At 47.1% G+C, this 21,729-nt stretch overlaps 1 protein-coding gene across 2 annotated transcripts in view; it reads right to left on the reverse strand.

Moving 5' to 3' along the window:
• Positions 1-17,302, reverse strand: part of TMEM214 (transmembrane protein 214) — a 38,982-nt gene extending 21,680 nt beyond the window's left edge. Inside the window, exons 1-7 of one of the 2 annotated variants that reach the window (XM_089654618.1) lie at positions 17,123-17,302; positions 11,378-11,604; positions 6,517-6,667; positions 2,842-2,976; positions 1,417-1,499; positions 1,115-1,220; positions 937-1,018 (exon numbers count right to left, since the gene is read on the reverse strand). In XM_089654618.1, the coding sequence (XP_089510744.1) occupies positions 937-1,018; positions 1,115-1,220; positions 1,417-1,499; positions 2,842-2,976; positions 6,517-6,667; positions 11,378-11,604; positions 17,123-17,246 (908 nt within the window). In that variant the 5' untranslated portion in view covers positions 17,247-17,302. Of the gene's footprint in view, positions 1-936; positions 1,019-1,114; positions 1,221-1,416; positions 1,503-2,841; positions 2,977-6,516; positions 6,668-11,377; positions 11,605-17,122 lie in introns of both variants that reach the window. The other variant, XM_089654617.1, reaches the window with a different exon arrangement.
• Positions 17,303-21,729: the final 4,427 nt, after the last annotated feature.

Consider the following 21,729-nt stretch of genomic DNA (forward strand, 5'->3'; position numbering starts at 1 on the left):
TATGAGACTTGCAATATTTGCATTCACAGATACCTGTGTATGGATGACAAGGCAGTGTGGCCGTTCACACAGGGAACACAAAGCAACCTTTGGGTTCTCCCTTGCCCCTGGTTCACATGAATGCGGCCGTACGGGCTGCGTTTTGCACGGGCACAAGAGCCCATTCATTTGAATTTTTTTTTGTTATCTGGACAAGTAGATTGTCATGAGGGACATGTAGATTGGGGCCCGATTTAGTCCTTGGACAAGTCGTTTTTTCAAAAATTTCCACACCCGACACTTGTCTACTTCTTGCTCTGACTCGATCATTTCTGTGTGTAAATCTGAGCTTGAGCTACTGAGCTCTGTTAACAGCTTTTTTTACAAAATGAGACAAGAACAGAAAGCATGTAAAATGAAAACTAAAGCTCCACACATAGACTACATATAAAAAAAACTACAGAATACTCACATCCACATTTGCGGAGGACAAAAAACATCTTGTCACAATAAACACAATGTGTACCAAATCACTACACAATTGCTTTAACCTCTTGGCGCCGGCCAAAAGAAAATGTGCGGCTTTCTGGCGTCTGGGCCTAGACGCCGAGCGACCGCACATTTGCGTTCTATTAATAAAAAAAACACCAGCACACACGTTCGGTACTCACGGAAAGGTCCCGATCTCCTCTTTCGATCGGGACCTTTCCCGATCATGTGACCACTGTGACAGCGAATCATGGCAGTCACATGACCCTAAAACCCCACCCCGCCTCCCAGAACCCTTAAAGGGCCTTGAGGCGCTGTGCCAAGGCATTAATATCAAGACAGGAATATACAGCAGGAACACTCTCAGCCCCTACAAAACAAGGAAATGGTGTCCCTTCCACACACTCTGGTGGAAGCCACTTCCCATCATCTAGATAGTGCCCGTCTCATGCACCCCAAAAGACTCACAGTAGCAGGCGATCCAGATAGGATATGGCATAGGGTGACAGCGACTTGATCCCCAGCACCGGCAGCATGAGACAGAGCCACACTGAAAAAAAGAAAAAGAAAAAAAAAAAAAGATACCCATGTGAAACAGAGGCACCACGAGTGACATGCATCGTCCCACTTACGACAACCAACCCACCTTTCAGTCCCTCGGTCAGGTCCACATATCCTGTCTGACCCACAACCCACATGATTGTCAGACACTTTGCTGGTTTACTTTGTTGGGCACGAAGCATATCCAGGTACTGGGGGGACAAACAGAAAATGTTTCATCAGTTTCCAATAAAAGCTGCTGTGGGCTAGTCCTTGTATCAATATATGTTTTTTTTTATATTTTTAAACAAAATATAAGTTTTTTTTTTTTTACTGTTAAAGGATTAAATAACAAAAACATCTGTTTCTGCAATATTCACATTATTCATGACAGTACGGAATATTTACCTTCTTCAGATCGAGGGTCACGGCCTTGGGCTTGTCGAGCAGAACAGCCTGGATGCAAATCTGATAACCGTGAACAGAGTCACCTGCTGACAAGTACATAACAACGTCATGTTGGCGGAGATATTTCACCACACGGAATTCTATTTTATATATCTACAGCTACATATCTCTATATCTATCTATCTCACACACGGCCAGGCAGGAGAGGGTTGCCCGCCATTTTAGCCTGGGAGCGCACGGCACCACGATCCGATGCCTGCTGTGTCACAGCGGAACACCGATCGCTGTACGGGACCCTCTGTGTGAGGTCCCAATCATGTGATCACTGATCATTGGCCATAAATATTTTTGTTTTTTTATTTGGGGTTCTAAGTAAAGGTGCACTGAAATTTCAGTGGCCGAAATGTTTTGGCCGAAAAACACCCCTATTGGCCGATATGAAAATAGGCAACGATACAGGTGCCAAAAATAACACTGCAACCTGTCGCGGCTGCCGCCGCTCGGTAGTTCTCAAGACTTACCTGCAAAACCACTGAACGATCATGGCACTGGACATAGAGATAAGTGAAGGAAAGATGGCCTCCACTCATCTCTATGCCCTTGGAGAACCTGAGTGATGTCACTTCCCGTTTCGGCGCCTTGTAAATAAGGCCATTTTTTTTAAAGCACTAGGATCAATTCTTTTTTTTATCTAATGCTTTACATTGTAGAGGAGAAATGTGGGGTCTTATTGACCCCATATCTCTCCATAAAGAGGACCTGTCACTAATTATTTCTATCACAAGGGATGCATGCATTTCTTGTGATAGGAATAAAAGTGATTACAATTTTTTTTAAAGGGACGGTGTAAAAATAAAAAAAATAAAATAAAGAATTTAAAGTGCCAAGTCCCCCGTGCTCGCATGCAGTGGTCAACACATACGTAGGCCACACCCACATATGTAAAACGTGTTCCATCCACACGTGAGGTATCGCGATGAACATCAGAGCAAGAGCAATAATTCTAGCATTAGACCTCCTCTAACTTTACACTGGTAACCTGTAGAAATTTTTAAACGTCACTCATGGAGATAGAACCGTAGTTTGACGCCATTTTACGAGCGTGCGCAATTTGAATGCGTGACATGTTAGGTTTCTATTTACGTGTAACAACAGCTTTCATATTTTACAAAAAAAATAGGGTATATGTATTGTTTTATTTTATTTTTTTTTTTAAATCGAAAGTGTATTTTTTTCCCCAAAAATTGCGTTTGAAAAATTATTTTTTAAAAACTGTCCTTTTCAGTTTTCGGCCAAATACAGCCTGAATTTACAGTTTTGGCACCAGAATTTTGATTTCAGTGCACCACTGGTTCTAAGTAATTTATTAGCACACTACTCGCATAAATTTTCCCATCCCTGGGCAGTAGACCTTTGTGCCATTACCTGTGGGTTTCTCCAGCTCCTCCAGCATTGATCGTATACAATTATCCACCAGTAAATTTAATACGGAGGGGGCTTTGGAAAGCACTGATCTGATCATGTTCTTTAGCTCCTTGTTCACCAGACAGTAGGGGTAATCTGTGAGAAAACAGCGGATTACATGCAATTCTCAGGAATTCTTCTTGAACACACTCTAAAAATGAATTGTGAAATTAAAAAGGACAAATCATTTGATTTGGGGTGCTAGTGGTAGGATTCGACTCTCCAGGAAGGGGATACTTATCTAATTCCAGGTTGTGCGCGCTCCCTGTGCTTGCTGTGTCCGATGGCTGTATGGGACCTCTGAGGTCCCGATCACATGAATAGTAGTAAGCAAGATGTCACTTCTGACATCATTGCTTACTACGTGTGAAATCTGTGAATGATCACCAAGGTCACATGGTACAAGGCTATTCACAACAGCCTTGTACCATGTGACAAGCTGTCATCAATCACAGCTCACAGTATTTCTCAATGGCTGCAAGAATGCAGCCAGAGAGAAGGATAAATTATTTCTTTTACAGCCGTTATGGGTATAATAGCAATCAATGTTAAAGAAAGAAAAAAAAATCAACACCCCCCACAAGTAGTACAGTACTGTACGGCTAGGTTGACAGTATGTTAAAAAAAAAAATGTGTATATATATATATATATATATATATATATATATATAAAAATTAACTGAAATATTAAAAAAAAAATGTTTATACTAAAAAGATAACCGCATAAAATTTGGCCAAGATTTAAGAAGAAAGATAATTTATTTGCAAAATTTTATAAGAAAGACTTTTCAAAAATGTTTGGACTTTCATTTATATAGCAAAAAAAAAAAATTAAAAAAAATAAAAATCCCAGTGGAGATTAAATACCACCAAAATAAAGCTTTATCTGTCTCAAACAAATGCTACTAAATTCATATGGGTACAGTGTTGCATGACTGCGCAATTGTCATTCAAAGTGTGATAGCACTGAAAGCTGAAAATTGGCCTGGGCAGGAAGGGGGTGAAAGTGTCCGAACTTGAAGTGGTTCATTAAAAGTGGATGAAAAACACTTAACTATAACTATTCCTAAAAATGTTCCCACCCCGTTCGTCCTACCTACCCAGTATAAAAGAGACCTGTGTACTTACGCATTTTCTGCTACAAAAAAAAAAAAAGCTTTATTGAGGTATCGAGAGGTGAACATACAAAGTACTCGCCTATTTTCAATCCGCTCCGGTCACATGATCCTGCAGCACTGTGTAAGGGAGTGCTCGACAATTACGGTGAATTCTGGGGGCCGTGACATCACCCATAGGTTCCATTGGGCTAGCCGTAGTTGGTGCTCCCTCCTTCCCCTTGCAGCAGCCGTTCACCAACACAGTGAAGCCAAAGCTGAAGGATGATGTGACTGGACCAGAGTGGATTAAAACTGATAAAGCAAATCAAATTGGATTGTGCTTTTTGTCTTCCTCTGGATCAACTGTGGGTATAGGATTATAACTTTTTTTCTATGGTTGAACTGGATGGACTTTTGTCTTTTTTCAGCCAGACTAACTATGTAAACTACGAGAAGTACACACATCTGTTTATACAGGTTACGCAAGATCAGTAGAAGGGAACATTTTTAGGAATAGTTATAGTTAGAATTTTCTTCAACTTTAAATATTGTTTTCTTTTATTTTTTTGTTGTTTATCTACCCCCCCCCAAATCTCAGTATCTCCTCCAGTCACTTCCTATCTACATGCAGCATCGACTGCACATCATTGCTTTGGACCAGCTTCCTGACGTCGGACAATCAGTAGATTTACTAAAACTGGTGCACTTTGCGCATGGCGGCCAATCAGCTTCTAACTTCAGCTTGTTCAATTGAGCTTCAACAATAAAACCTGGAAGCTGATTGGTCTCTATGCAGAGCTGCACCACATAAACCCCTGTGTGTCAGCACAGCTGCTTGTAGTCTCCACCATTACTGCGCAGGCACAGCCCTCCGTTGTCACCATCAGGTGCACAATCTAGAGCAGTGTTTCTCAACCTTTTTTCGGTCAAGGCACCCTTGAAAACCAGAGACGGTCCCGAGGCACCCTTGAAAACCAGAGACGGTCCCGAGGCACCCTTGAAAACCAGAGACGGTCCCGAGGCACCCTTGAAAACCAGAGACGGTCCCGAGGCACCCTTGAAAACCAGAGACGGTCCCGAGGCACCCTTGAAAACCAGAGACGGTCCCGAGGCACCCTTGAAAACCAGAGACGGTCCCGAGGCACCCTTGAAAACCAGAGACGGTCCCGAGGCACCCTTGAAAACCAGAGACGGTCCCGAGGCACCCTTGAAAACCAGAGATGGTCCCGAGGCACCCTTGAAAACCAGAGACCGTCCCGAGGCACCCTTGAAAACCAGAGACCGTCCCGAGGCACCCTTTAAAATCAGAGACCGTCCCGAGGCACCCTTTAAAATCAGAGACCGTCCCGAGGCACCCTTTAAAATCAGAGACCGTCCTGAGGCACCCTTTAAAATTATGGACAGTCCCGAGGCACCCTTTAAAAATTATGGACAGTCCCGAGGCACCCCATTCTAAAATGGGGTGTCTCTAGACTGTCCATTCTAAAAGGACACCCCATTCTAAAATGTGAAAACTATTCTAATAGTTTTATATAACAAACGCAACACCCACACACGTAGGACACCCAACATTAGAGGTGATTTATTCTTCCAAAGCAAATACACTTTTGCACACTGGTACTGACTAGTATTCCAATGTTTATCTTCTCCCTCAGTTTTTCTTCATCACTGAGCGAATGTGACCCCAGCACTGATAGAGAGGGGCAGGGGAGGGTCAAACTAGGATGCTGTGCAGGCAGCTGACATCCTCCTTGTCAACTGATATCATTGGTTGTCAGTACGCCGGCGGCTAGAATTTTGTAGTGGTGCGCAATGAAATCCTGTGGCTTTGTGTAACTAAAAGGCAGGCTTGTTCCACCCGCTGGTTTGTATACATGTTTTGGGCAATTTTTAGACATCTTGCCAAGGCTCCCCTGAACAAACCCCAAGGCACCCCTGAGCAAACCTCAAGGCTCCCCTGGAGAGTCACACTAGGTTGCTGTGCAGGCAGCCGACATCCTCCTTGTCAACTGATGTCATTGGTTGTCAGTATGCCGGCGGCTAGAAGGTCGTAGTGGTGCACAATGAAAACCTGTGGCTTTGTGTAACTAAAAGGCAAGCTTGTACCACCCGCTGGTTTGTATACAAGTTTTGGGCAATTTTTAGACATCTTGCCAAGGCTCCCCGAGCCAACCCCAAGGCTCCCCCGAGCCAACCCCAAGGCTCCCCCGAGCCAACCCCAAGGCTCCCCCGAGCCAACCCCAAGGCTCCCCCGAGCCAACCCCAAGGCTCCCCTGAACAAACCGCAAGGCACCCTGGTTGAGAAAAGCTGATCTAGAACAATAAATGTGCCGTCAACCATACAGCATGTGCAGCTAGACAGAAAGCGGCCAAAAAAGTGTAGCAATCAGCAGCACTGAGGTGCAATAAAAGGACTGGAAAGCAGTATTCCAGGGAAAAGAAAAAGCCAATGTGGCAATGGATTATGAAACATAGGTTTATTTATAAAACTAAATGTCATCCAGTTACAGCCTCATTTTGTTACTAACAGGGCACTCACCGTGAGATTGCTGCAGAGGCAAGGGGTCATTCTTCACAGTCTGCAGTTTATAGTTCAGGTAGCTTGCCAAGTCCATCACCCAGATATGAGGATTCTCTGGAAACACAGCCTGACTTTTCTCCATCTCCCGATGGAAATCAGCAAGGTCCAGCTACAAGACGACAACCAAAGGAGGCAAGTTATTCGTATGCAGAACAAACCATACATGTCATCTTTGAAGAACAACAGAATTAAAGCTGAAGTTTAAACCTGCTTACATTTTGCCTTCCCTGCCCCCCCACCACCACGTCAACATGCTAATAAAATGTTGACATTGAACCTTTCCATTTTCTTTACTCATGATGACGATGAGATATTGTGAAGGTAACTTATGCCATAGAGCAAGGGTGGGCAACTGTGATCCTCCAGCTGTTGTAGAACTACAAGTCCCATGAGGCATTGCAAAACTGACTGTTACAAGCATGACTCCCAAAGGCAGAGGCATGATGGAACTTGTAGTTCAACAGCTGGAAAGCCACAGTTGCCCACCCCTGCCATAGATTAATCTTGAGCTTTCCCCTTAAACAATTGCAGTATTAGACTGTACCTTGCATCTGATCTAACATGGATACCATATTCATTTTATTGAGGAGTAATATGTAGGGAGACAATCACCACATCACCCACGTTGATTTTCCAGGATTTACTCTACATGTCATTTCTACACCCAGAATTGATGATCATACAAGTGAGGTGCAAAGATTTATCTTCCTATAGCGATGTTATCACTGGAAATCAGCAAGGAATTCTAAACTATGAAGATACAACCACCCAGATCATTTTGAAGGTGAACTTTCCATACATTTCTGTAGTCTCTCATTAACCTCCCTGGCGGTATGATTATTTCAGATTTTTGGTGCTGAAAGCGGTACCATTATTTTGCATGGAAATATTTTTTTTTTTATTGTAGGCTGTAATTTTTAGGAATAACTCACTGAAATCTGTCCGAACAAGAGTCTAGTAAACATCCCGGGTATGATAAAATTTGAAACACGAAATCATAAATTATAATTTAATCATAAAAAATAATAATATAATAATAATACATTTAATTCAATAATATAATCAAATCAAAAACACTGACATTTGAAATATAGCGCCAAGTTCGCACATCGCTGAGCAAAGTCGCAGAATCTTTTTCAGTGCCTGATGACGAATTTCCCCCACAAATCATTATCACTCAATTCTGCAAGTGGTTCTGATTTACTATCGCTGTTCTCTAGCCGGTCTAAACCCACTTTTGACCTAAAGGGACGCTTTTTGGACGCCATGGACGTTTCTCAGTTTCCAGGCAGAAAGAACAGTCAAAATGCAGACAGGGGACAGGACGAAGCACTCGGGACAAAATGTATGTGAAATGGGTTGAAACAGCAATGTTTTACTATGTAAAATTCGTTTTGAAAAAAATGACTTTTTTTACATTTTCAAATTTCCCGCCGCCGGCGGCGCCCGTATGTCCCGCTGTCACAGGGACCGGAACACAGAAGCCGGATGCCGGCATCAGCCGGAGGAGATGGCCGGGGACGCTGCAGGGGACACATCGCAGGAGCGAAGGACAAGGTAAGTGCTGCAGGGACTACCTATGCAACGCTGCATGGTAAGCCCGAGTGTAGCTCGGGGTTACCGCTTTTGGTACAGACACTTTACCCCGAACTACACTCGGGAATACCGCCAGGGAGGTTAAAGAAGAAGTTTTCTTCCATCAGAAGATGCCTAACTACCGGTTTTCTAGCCATACACAAATCTACTATGATTCAGCTAAGTGAATGCGCAGGACTTTTATTATTACTTTTTTTTTTTTTTAATACACTGCTTTTATTTTTTTGATTGTGTATTCACCATGTCTTATGCCCACCTTTCAGAGGATCTTCGTGATCATAATAAAGATACTGTTTTGCATCCATTTTGATGTATTAGTATACTCTGCTTTGGATTTAAATACCGCTCTTTTTGCAGTTTGCTCTAGTCAACTGCTTGCTTTTTCCTGTCAATAGCAATCCCATGTGAACAGTTATCTCTGCATAAATATAAAAGTGTGCAGCGCTAATGACTAAATACTCTCAAGAAAATATATAAAGTGCTTATTAATTGCGCATGCATTTTCGGGGCCATATAAAGAAGACAGACGTCCGGCGGCAATGGTACATCCCTTTTGACAACGTACGCTGGTACGAAACGCGTTAAGGAGGAGCCTGCACGCTGTGACGTCACGCCGTCAGATCATGGAGGTCCGGCGGCCATCTTTACACACCAGCTGGTCAGTCATCAAGCAACTTTAAGCTGCATGTATTTCCTGTACACATTCGAATGGTTTCTGGAATTTTAACCCTTACTGTAATAAAACTTGGCATTTAACCACTTGCCCTCCTGAGGATTTACCCCCCTTCCTTTTTGCTACTCGGCGCTGCACTAATTCAACTGATAATTGCGCGGTCATGCAATGCTGCACCCAAACAAAATTTACGTCCTTTTTTTCACACAAATAGAGCTTTCTTTCAGTGGTATTTGATCACCTGTAAGCTTTTTATTTTTCACGCTATAAACAAAAAAAGGCCAAACATTTTGAAGAAAAATTATATGTTTTACTTTCAGCTATAAAAACTATATACAAAACTCAAAGTTGGTTATAAATTTCAGCCAAAATGTATTCTGCTCCATGTTTTTGGTAAAAAAATCCCAATAAGTGTATATTGATTGCTTTGTGTGGAAGTTATAGCGTCTACAAACTATGGTATAGATACTGCAATTTACGCCATTTTTTTGCTATACAGCGCTGCGCTCGTTTAACGGACAATTGCGCGGTCATGCAATACGGTACATAAATGAAATTAACATCCTTTTTTTTCCCACAAATTGAGCTTTCTTTTGATTGTATTTGATCGCCTGTGCGGTTTTTATTTTTTGCGCTATAAAAAAAAGGCTGACAATTTTGAGGAAAAAAAACAATATTTTGGACTTTTTGCTATAAAACATGTCCAGTAAAAAAAAATTGAAAAATCAAATTTAGTCATAAATTTCTGCCAAAATGCATTCTGCAACATGTCTTTGGTAAAAAAAAAAAACCCAATACGTGTAAATTAATTGGTTTACGTGAAAGTTATAGCGTCTACAAATGGCGGGAAAGATACTGGGATTTTTAGGTTTTTTTTATACTAATAATGGCGGCGATCAGCGACTCATGGCGGGACTGCGGCGGACATTCTGACATTGGGGGGTACTGACTTGGGGTCACTGACATCCCCAGTGACACCAATACAGTGATCAGTGCAAAAAAAAAAAAAAAAAACAAACACTGACACTGTACTAACAGCACTGGGGAGGAAGGGGTTAAGTTTATTTTCAGGGAAGGGTTATCTGTGTGATGGGAGTGTTTTACTAGGGGGCGGGGCGGGGGTGTGTACTGCACGGGACACGCTGATCAGGAGAGAGAAACTCTTCTGTCCCAATCAGCGTGTCCTGGAGCTGTCAGGGAACTGACAGAAAGCACAGCTACTGCAGCTGTGCTTTCTGTCAGCAATTGCCGCCGATCGCCGGGACATAGCCGGTAACGACCGGCTGTGACCTGGCGACTGACATCCGCGGCTGTGATCGGCGGGACAGGTAGGGCGGCGGCACGCATCGCGCGCGCCCCCTACCTGTTTTCAAAACACACGTTTTAAACCATGCTTTTGCCCAGCCGTGCCGCCCTGTCGCCGTATTTCTACAGTGGCTGGGCGGCATGTGGTTAATTACTACACTATGGGCAATATCCCTTTCTGCTCTGTACCGAGCATTTACTTCCCCAGAAACCCTTGTGACCACCCCAGTATCCGGAGGAGAGCTATCTACCACGCTCCAGCTTATCCATAAGGGGACCTCTGGCTGACTACCTCCCACCCTAAACTCCAGAGGAGGGCTATCCATCCTAGGCTGTACTCCATCCTACCATAGAGGGACCTCTGGCTGATAACCACTTATTTACATACTGCGCGTCTGGTGAGTGTGCATTTTATCTATACCCCGCACTTCACCGTTATATCTGATTGTACACTACTGGGATTACAAGAGTCACCTTTGATGCTTAGTTGAACTTTTATATTGTGATTCGCTTGGACGTTTACAATTATTTATTTTCTTGATGACCCACTACTACATTTTATTTATTCTGGTTATATAATCCGGATCATGAATATTTATAAGCACTTTATATATTTTCTTGAGAGTATTTAGTCATTAGCGCAGCACACTTTTATATTTATCTGTTTAGAACGCATATGGTTTTCCTTTTTAGTGCAATAGCCACTCTTTTATTAAGTGCTCGCTGAGTCCCTATTGTTACTGCAGTTCTCTACATGCCACTCTACCACTTGCGAGTCTGGAACGCACCGCCAAAAACTCGAACAGGAGCCTTTTCATAATGGCGCTCAAAGCACAATACGTGTGGATCCCATCTGTGTGAACCACCTCGATAGGAACACAAAATATGTAGCCTGTCATGCGAATCTGTGAGTTTCAAAACGCATCTAGAATCGTACGTATGTAAATCAGTAAGGTTCCAACCACACCTGGGCGTTTTAGGATCGCAGCAAAATGGCTGTGAATGCAAAATACAGGTTCAGGTGCCATTATTTTCAGCGGCGCCTAAAACGTGGTGCAGTTTTGCTCCGAAAGTCTCGGGCGCCGACGACCCACGCTACGCTAAAAAAGAAAAAAAAAAAAAAACTGGCTCAAACTTTTTTTAGCGGGATCCTAGACTCAAAAAAAATTTCTCAAGCCCTGATAATAAAGATTGTTTGGATTTTCCAAAATTGCTCACTGCTACTGTCAATGCGGTCATACTCACAGCTCGGAGTGCCTCCTCCAGAGTGGGGAACTTGCCCGGGGCAATCACCGCACTCCCCCCAGAATTTCTCTTGGCACTCTTCCCGCTATTCTGCTGCTGCTTCTTGTTCTGCTGCGGCTCCGTGCTGCTGCTGTTGGTGCTGCTGGTGGTGGGCGGCACCTGCTCTTTGTTCTGCTTCTTCATGATCTTCTCAAAACCCATCTCATACACCGACGACTTAATGGGAACTGCAAGGAACAGAGAGTGTGTGAGCCAGGAAAAAAATCCCATGGAGGGCGGTGATGGTGCTATACCCTTTATTCCACATTGCACAAGAGGTCTGAGCAGAAATGTCAGCTGAGGCGACTGGAGGGGAAAAGTCATGTAACGGCTAGATTTGGGTATCCGCTGACAAACCAGGACAGGGGACCACGAGGTGGAATTAAAGACCTTCCTGCAAGCCTAACTATCCTAATTATAGACGTCTTTTTTCTACTCCAGCATGACTATGGGGGCTCACTCTGCAAGCTGACCCCAGGTCCACAGAGCAGGTTCCTCTATGTACACCATGTAGGCTGACCCCAGGTCCACAGAGCAGGTACCTCTATGTATACCATGTAGGCTGACCCCTGGTCCACAGAGCAGGTACCTCTATGTATACCATGTAAGCTGACCCCAGGTCCAAAGAGCAGGTACCTCTATGTATACCATGTAAGCTGGACCCAGGTCCACAGAGCAGGTACCTCTATGTATACCATGTAAGCTGGACCCAGGTCCACAGAGCAGGTACCTCTATGTATACCATGTAGGCTGACCCCAGGTCCACAGAGCAGGTACCTCTATGTATACCATGTAGGCTGACCCCAGGTCCACAGAGCAGGTTCCTCTATGTATACCATGTAGGCTGACCCCAGGTCCACAGAGCAGGTTCCTCTATGTACACCATGTAAGCTGACCCCAGGTCCAAAGAGCAGGTACCTCTATGTATACCATGTAAGCTGACCCCAGGTCAACAGAGCAGGTACCTATGTATACCATGTAGGCTGACCCCAGGTCCACAGAGCAGGTACCTCTATGTATACCATGTAGGTTGACCCCAGGTTCACAGAGCAGGTACCTCTATGTATACCATGTAAGCTGGACCCAGGTCCACAGAGCAGGTACCTCTATGTATACCATGTAGGCTTACCCCAGGTCCACAGAGCAGGTTCCTCTATGTATACCATGTAGGCTGACCCCAGGTCCACAGAGCAGGTACCTCTATGTATACCATGTAAGCTGACCCCAGGTCCACAGAGCAGGTACCTCTATGTATACCATGTAAGCTGACCCCAGGTCAACAGAGCAGGTACCTCTATGTATACCATGTAAGCTGACCCCAGGTCAACAGAGCAGGTACCTATGTATACCATGTAGGCTGACCCCAGGTCCACAGAGCAGGTACCTCTATGTATACCATGTAGGTTGACCCCAGGTTCACAGAGCAGGTACCTCTACGTATACCATGTAAGCTGGACCCAGGTCCACAGAGCAGGTACCTCTATGTATACCATGTAGGCTGACCCCAGGTCCACAGAGCAGGTTCCTCTATGTATACCATGTAGGCTGACCCCAGGTCCACAGAGCAGGTACCTCTATGTATACCATGTAAGCTGACCCCAGGTCCACAGAGCAGGTACCTCTATGTATACCATGTAAGCTGACCCCAGGTCCACAGAGCAGGTACCTCTATGTATACCATGTAGGCTGACCCCAGGTCCACAGAGCAGGTACCTCTATGTATACCATGTAGGCTGACCCCTGGTCCACAGAGCAGGTACCTCTATGTATACCATGTAGGCTGACCCCTGGTCCACAGAGCAGGTACCTCTATGTACACCATGTAGGCTGACCCCAGGTCCACAGAGCAGGTACCTCTATGTACACCATGTAGGCTGACCCCTGGTCCACAGAGCAGGTACCTCTATGTACACCATGTAGGCTGACCCCAGGTCCACAGAGCAGGTACCTCTATGTATACCATGTAGGCTGGACCCAGGTACACTAGATTGCCAAACGTATTAGGCCCCCTGCCTTTCCACGCACATGAACTTTAATGGCATCCCAGTCTTAGTCCGTAGAGTTCAATATTGAGTTGGCCCCGCCCTTTGCAGCTATAACACCTTCAACTCTTCTGGGAAGCCGACCACAAGGTTCAGGAGGGTGTCTATGGGAAGGTTGGACCATTCTTCCAGAAGCACATTTGTGAGGTCAGGCACTGATGTCGGGGGAGGAGGTCTGGCTCGCAGTCTCCACTCTAATTCATCCCAAAGGTGTTCTATGTGGTTGAGGTCAGGACTCTGTGCAGGCCAGTCAAGTTCCTCCACCCCAAACTGGTTCCTCCAAGTCTTTATGGATCTTGCTTTGTGCACTGGTGTGCAGTCATGTTGGAACAGGAAGGGGCCATCCCCAAACTCTTCCCACAAAGTTGGGAGCATGAAATTGTCCAAAATGTCTTGGTATGCTGACACCTTAAGAGTTCCCTTCACTGGAACTAGGGGGCCAAGCCCAACCCCTGAAAAACAACCCCACACCATAATCCCCCCTCCACCAAACTTTACACTTGGCACAATGCAGTCAAGAAAGTACTGTTCTCCTGGCAACTGCCAAACCAAGATATGTCCATCGGATTGCCAGGCAGAGAAGCGTGATTGGTCACTCCAGAGCACACATCTCCACTGCTCTAGAGTCCAGTGGCGGCGTGCTTTACACCACGGCATCCGACACTTTGCATTGCTCTTGGTGATGTAAGACTTGGATGCAGCTGCTCGGCCATGGAAACCCATTCCATGAAGCTCTCTACACACTGTTGTTGTACTAATCTGAAGGCCACACCAAGTTTGGAGGTCTTTAGCTATTGACTCTGCAGACAGTTGGTGACTTCTGCGCACTGTGCGCTTCAGCATGCCCTGACCCCGCTCTGTCATGTGACGTGGCCTACCACTTGGTGGCTGAGTTGCTGTTGTTCCCAGTTGCTTCCACTTTGTTATAATCCCACTAACAGTTGAGCGTGGAATATTTAGTAGCCAGGAAATGTCACAGATGGACTTATTGCACAGGTAACAACCTATCACGGGACCACGCTTGGAGTCACTGAGCTCCTGAGAGCGACCCATTCTTTCACCAATGTTTGTAGAAGCAGTCTGCATGCCTAGGGGCTTGATTGTATACACCTGTGTCCATGGAGGGGATTGGAACACCTGAATCACATGATTTGGAGGGCGGGCCCAATACTTTTGCGTACCTCTATGTATACCATATAAGCTGACCTTGGGTCCATCATGATGGCTCCGCCAGGTATGTGATGGCACCTCCAGGTATGTGATGGCACCTCCAGGTATGTGATGGCACCTCCAGGTATGTGATGGCACCTCCAGGTACACAAAGAACATGGACTCCAGATCCAAATAGCAGGTACCTCCAGGTATATCATGTGGATGGGTCCTTAGAGAAGACACGGGCAGTTGATCCAAGTCCCGCCTCTTCCTGCCCTTTCCTATTGGCTGCAGAAGTTGTGGTGGATATCCAAGCAGAACTCCAGGCTCTATGGAGGACAGGGCCGGGATGTGACCAATGACAGCAGGGTGTTCTGTGTACATGAGAAGTGCAGTATGGAGAGTGGTAGCGGTTTTTGGCACAGAGTGCCGGACTCGCCCAGAGGTCCGCTCTGCTCCGGTGCTGACCGCTCTGCCAGACTTCCTGGCCTCCAGGTGACACCGATGATGAGACTCCATGTAAAGTTCCATCACCGGAGGGTGGGCCGGCCGGGTAGATGGCACAGGTTGTCACACTTCCCAGGAAAGCATGGCGGCCTTCTCCCTTCCTCCCATACATACCATATAGAGGGACCCCTGCTGGTCGGTCAGTAGTATGACAGGTGCTGTAGCAGAGGATGCTGGGTAGAGACAGAAGCGACATGTACTCACCCCAACATCCTGCCACTGTCTACCCTCCCCTCACCTTCCGGGATGGGTAGTGTACAGGGCAGTAACGTCTGTCTATCCCTAACAAAGTGACAGTAGCGCGGAGGGCAGTAAGGCGCGCGTAGCGCAGTAAGGCGCGGAATGGGTAGCGTGGAGGGCAGTAAGGTGTGGGTAGTGTGGAGTGGGTCCGGGATGTGTAGTGCGGAGGGCGGTAAGGTGTGGGTAGTGCGGAGGGCGGTAAGGTGCGGAATGGGTAGTGCGGAGGGCGGTAAGGTGCGGAATGGGTAGTGCGGAGGGCGGTAAGGTGCGGAATGGGTAGTGCGGAGGGCGGTAAGGTGCGGAATGGGTAGTGCGGAGGGCGGTAAGGTGCGGAGGGCAGTAAGGTGCGGAATGGGTAGTGCGGAGGGCAGTAAGGTGCGGAATGGGTAGTGCGGAGGGCAGTAAGGTGCGGAATGGGTAGGGGGGAGGGCAGTAAGGTGCGGAATGGGTAGTGCGGAGGGCAGTAAGGTGCGGAATGGGTAGTGCGGAGGGCAGTAAGGTGTGGAATGGGTAGTGCGGAGGGCAGTAAGGTGCGGAATGGGTAGTGCGGAGGGCAGTAAGGTGCGGAATGGGTAGTGCGGAGGGCAGTAAGGTGCGGAATGGGTAGTGCGGAGGGCAGTAAGGTGCGGAATGGGTAGTGCGGAGGGCAGTAAGGTGCGGAATGGGTAGTGCGGAGGGCAGTAAGGTGCGGAATGGGTAGTGCGGAGGGCAGTAAGGTGCGGAATGGGTAGGGGGGAGGGCAGTTAGGTGCGGAATGGGTAGGGGGGAGGGCAGTTAGGTGCGGAATGGGTAGGGTGGAGGGCAGTAAGGTGCGGAATGGGTAGGGGGGAGGGCAGTAAGGTGCGGAATGGGTAGGGGGGAGGGCAGTAAGGTGCGGAATGGGTAGTGCGGAGGGCAGTAAGGTGCGGAATGGGTAGTGCGGAGGGCAGTAAGGTGCGGAATGGGTAGGGGGGAGGGCAGTAAGGTGCGGAATGGGTAGGGGGGAGGGCAGTAAGGTGCGGGATGGGTAGGGGGGAGGGCAGTAAGGTGCGGAATGGGTAGGGGGGAGGGCAGTAAGGTGCGGAATGGGTAGTGCGGAGGGCAGTAAGGTGCAGAATGGGTAGGGGGGAGGGCAGTAAGGTGCGGAATGGGTAGGGGGGAGGGCAGTAACGTGCGGAATGGGTAGGGGGGAGGGCAGTAACGTGCGGAATGGGTAGGGGGGAGGGCAGTAACGTGCGGAATGGGTAGGGGGGAGGGCAGTAACGTGCGGAATGGGTAGGGGGGAGGGCGGTAAGGTGCGGAATGGGTAGGGGGGAGGGCGGTAACGTGCGGAATGGGTAGGGGGGAGGGCAGTAACGTGCGGAATGGGTAGGGGGGAGGGCGGTAAGGTGCGGAATGGGTAGGGGGGAGGGCGGTAAGGTGCGGAATGGGTAGGGGGGAGGGCGGTAACGTGCGGAATGGGTAGGGGGGAGGGCAGTAACGTGCGGAATGGGTAGGGGGGAGGGCAGTAAGGTGCGGAATGGGTAGGGGGGAGGGCAGTAAGGTGCGGAATGGGTAGGGGGGAGGGCAGTAAGGTGCGGAATGGGTAGGGGGGAGGGCAGTAAGGTGCGGGATGGGTAGGGGGGAGGGCAGTAAGGTGCGGAATGGGTAGGGGGGAGGGCAGTAAGGTGCGGAATGGGTAGGGGGGAGGGCAGTAAGGTGCGGGATGGGTAGGGGGGAGGGCAATAAGGTGTGGGTAGTGTGGAGGAGGTGCGGGATGTGGAGGGTGGAAAGGCGTGGCACATACCCCCAGCGTTGCCGGCGCCCAGGGTGGGAGGGACATTGCTCTCCCCCAGCGCTCTCCTCTTGTCTCCGCTCTTCTTGCTCTTCCCTCCCACCACCTTCCATTTGCCATCCGCAGAGGCTGCCATGTCTACTCGCTGTGAATTCTCTGGCGCAGCGTCACCTCCGGCCACCGCAAGCCCTGCCTCTTCCGGGGAATCCTTTGACGTGCGGCTGCGCGATAGGCCGGCAGAGGAAATGGCGCATGCGTAGTGTGTCCGGTTTGACAGCCACGTCTGTTCTAGGTTTTCGGCAGGTCTGGCAGAACACGTTGCGTGTAGGGGGCGGGGAAAGAACGCTATAGTATGGACGTGGGCACTGAACCGGCCTGGCTGGAGACCACATGATCACTGCGACCAATCACACGCCTGACTGACCCCCTGTCCTGAGCAACATAAGCATGCGCAGTCCTGACTGCTTGTCTTCACATCACATGTAACCTGACAACATGCCTTACTGACAGATCACCTGACTGGCCTAACAGATTCAAACCTGACAGACCACTTGATCTACCCGACACGTATGTCACACACAGTTTAAGGGCCTGTACCGATGTTTGTGACGCGTTCCGGTGAGTTTTTTGATGCGTTTTACCGCGTTCCAGTACAGTTCTGTACAGAAAAAGCTTTTTTTTTCTGCAACCGGAACGCTCTGGAACTGCAAACGCTGGTGTGAACTACGACACTGACAACCGTATCACATACTTTGCGTTTTGGATGCAGAAAAAAATCAACTGAAACGCATATAGTGTGAACCGACCCTAAAACAAAATCATTTTAGGCCTGAAGATGACACAAAACCCCCCAACATGATATATTTTCTGAAGGCAGACACCCTACAGAGTAAAATAGTGGTAGTTCCAATTTTTTCTGTCGCACGATATGAACGCAAAGGTCTGGGAAATGCAAAATTTCAGTAAAAAACACACTAAAGTGAATGTTAGGGCAAACAAATGCGATTAATGACCCAAAATTCTGGTAAAATATAAAAGGCGAGGTTGCGGCGAGTTAATAGATACCCAACATGCCCAACCTTACATTTGTGCGCCTGTGAAATGGCGACTAACGTCAGTACCCTATGTTTTCTATAGGGGGCGCTTGAGACGCGTCTACAGGTCCTCAGTGTAGTGTCACGGAGGAGGTCTGGTGCTGAACTATTGCTTTTACTTTGATGTGCGCGGCGATATGTAACGTGTATCGCAATCGGCATTTGCATTCGTATGTTTGGGGGGCCTCAATATTGTTTTGGGGGGGGATGTTTTTTTCACTTAAATTTGTTCTTATTCATCATATAGAGGACACACAGTCCCTTGTGTGATGATTTCTTGGTGACAGGTTCTCTTTAACCCCTTGTCTACAGGGCACTGTCACCCCCTTCTTGGCCAGGACAATTTTCAGCTTTCAGCGCTGTTGCACTTTGAATGACAATTGCGCGGTCATGCAACGCTGTACCCATATGACATTTTTGTCATTTTTTTTTTCTTGCAAACACAGATTTCTTTTGGTGGGATTTAATCGCCGCTGAGCATTTTATATTTTGTACTATAAACGGAAAAAAGAGCGAACATTTTGAAAAAAAAAAAAGTTTTTTTGCAAACAGGTTATTTTTCTCCTTCACTGATGTGCGTTGATGAGGCTGCACTGATAGGCTGCACTATTGAGGCGGCATTGGTGGGCATTGATAGGCAGCACTGATGGGCACTAATAGGCTGCACTGAAGGTCATTGACTTTCACAACTGATTGATGGCACTGATAGGCAGCATCGACTGGCAGCACTGATGGGTAGCACTGTTGGGAACTGATGGGTAGCACTGTTGGGCATTGATGGGAAGCACGGTTGGTAGCACTGCCTCACACTGTTAGGCACTGATGGACAGCACTGCTGGGCACTGCTGGGCAGCACTGCTGATCACTGCTGGGCAGCACTGTTGGGCACTGATGGGCAACACTGATATGCAGCACTGTTGGGCACTGATGGGAAGCACTGTTGGGAACTGATGGGCAGCGCTGATGGGTAGCAATGTTGGGCAGTAATGGGAAGCACTGTTGGGCAGCACTGCCTCACACTGTTTGGCACTGATGGGCATCACCGTTGGGCACTGATGGGCAGCACTGTTGGGCATTGATCGGCAGCACTGATGGGTAGCACTGTTGGGCACTGATGGATAGTACTGTTGGGAACTGATGGGCAACGCTGATGGATAGCACTGTTGGGCACTAATGGGAAGCACTGTTGGGCAGCACTGCCTCACACTGTTTGGCACTGATGGACAGCACTGATGGGCATCACTGTTGGGCACTGATGGGCATCACTGTTGGGCACTGATGGGAAGCACTGTTGGGAACTGATGGGCAGCACTAATGGGCACTGATGGACAGCATTGTTTGGCACTGATGAGCAGCACTGCCAGGCACTGATGAGCAGAAAGGGGCCCCGTAGTTTCTAACAGCAGCCCTGGCCACCGCTACTGAAAGCAATCCAATGGCTTATGAGGTGCTTGGACCCCTTTCATAAGAAATCCGGATGCCAGCTAAATAAAAGAAATACCAAGTTTATGACTGATATCTTCAGCAACAACCACGCTAAACCAGTGAAACAACAGGAGGGAAGCAGGAAGGGTAACTGCTTCAGTTGCACTGTTTTCTTGTATGTCACATACTTACATAGTTAGTCTGGCTGGAAAAAGACAAAAGTCCATCCAGTTCAACCATTAAAAAAAAAGTTATAATCCTACACCCACAATTGATCCAGAGGAAGGAAAAAAAAAACACTAAAGCATGATCCAATATGCTCCTGCTGGGAAAAATATTCCTTCCTGATCCCCCGAGAGGCAATGGAATATTCCCTGGATCAACTTTACCTATAAATGTTATATCCAGTTATATTCTGTGTATCCAAGAAAGAATCCAGGACCTTCCTACAGCAATCCACTGAGCTGGCCACAACCAACTCTTGAGGGAGTCTATTCAACATTCTTACAGCTCTTACTGTGAAGAAACCTTTCCGTGTTTGGAGATTACATTTCTTTTCCTCCAGATATAAAGAGCGCCCCCTTGTCCTCTGTGATGACCTCAGGGTGAATAACTCTACACCGAGTTCACTATATGAACCACTGATGTATTTATACATGGAGATCATATCCCCCCCTTATGTATTATACATGGAGATCATATCCCCCCCTTATGTATTATACATGGAGATCATATCCCCCCTTATGTATTATACATGGAGATCATATCCCCCCCTTATGTATTATACATGGAGATCATATCCCCCCTTATGTATTATACATGGTGATCATATCCCCCTTAATCTCCTCTTCTTTAACCCCTCGCCTATTGGGCACTTTCACCCCCTTCCTGCCCAGGCCAATTTTCAGCTTTCAGCGCTGTCACACTTTGAATGACAATAGCGCGGTCATGCAACACTGTATCCATATTAAAATGTTATAATTTTTTTCATACAAGTAGAGCTTTCTTTTTGGTGGTATTTAATCACCACTGGTTTTTTTTTTGCTAAATAAAATCTTAAACTTTTGAAAAAAATAATTTGTCTTCATTTCTGGTAAAAAATTTTGCAAATAAATAAAATTTCTTCATAAATTTAGATCAAAGCAGCGTGCTTACATGACATATTCTATGTATGTGAAATCACAACAAGACTGCAGAAAAAGTCACGCAAGAACTACTTTGGAAATCGCGCCGCGGCAAAACGCTGCAGCTTAAGACACTGACATTCACGTTCATTAGATGCGATTTCAGGTGCGATTTCAATTCCCAAATTGCACCTGAAATCACACCGGTATGACCGGGCACTAAATGTAAGTATGTATACCTGGCTGATTCATTGTATCCGGAAATCATTGTATAGACACAGCTACTTCAGTGATCCCCACTTGCTTCGGGGTCCTGTGTTGAGCGGCTGCTTTGATGCGTTCAGAACACAGGACGCTCACCATGGGTGCCATTTAACCACTTGCCGACCAGCCACTGTAGAAATACGTTGGCAGGGAGGCACGGCTGCACAAAACCATGTTTTAAAACATGGTTTTGCAAAAGAGGTAGGGGGCACACGCGAGGCACACCACATCCCTACCTGCGCCGCTGATCACGGCCGTGGGTGTCAGTCACCGGGTCACGGCCGGTCATTACCTGCCGTGTCCCGGCGATTAGCGGCAATCACTGACAGAGAGCACGGCTGCAGTAGCTCTGCTCTCTGTCAGTTCCCTGTCTGTCAGAAATCTAGGAATGACCAGAAAGGTGTGGACTGACACAGGGAAACGCCGGTTTCAGGTATAGTATAATAATACAGTTTATTATTAGCCACCCAGATATATATATATATATATATAAACGCACAGTAAACAAACTAACCTTCCACTAATCTTAGTAGGTGCAGGAACACAGGCGTAGTCAGGGCTAGAGAGGTGGAACGGTCACTCCGGCTGTAGGGTTCTGTAATGACCGTTTGGTGGTACCTCTAGCGGTCCTCAGGGCAGGATTCCCCAGGGCGCGGAGTCTAAGTCCCAGTCTGCTTATTCACCAGGGCCCCTGATGGTGGGGATGGACTTG

This window comes from Staurois parvus, unplaced genomic scaffold, assembly GCF_062004578.1.
Source record: "Staurois parvus isolate SC_StPar_1 unplaced genomic scaffold, SC_StPar_1.0 ptg000782l, whole genome shotgun sequence".
Lineage (NCBI taxonomy): Eukaryota > Metazoa > Chordata > Amphibia > Anura > Ranidae > Staurois > Staurois parvus.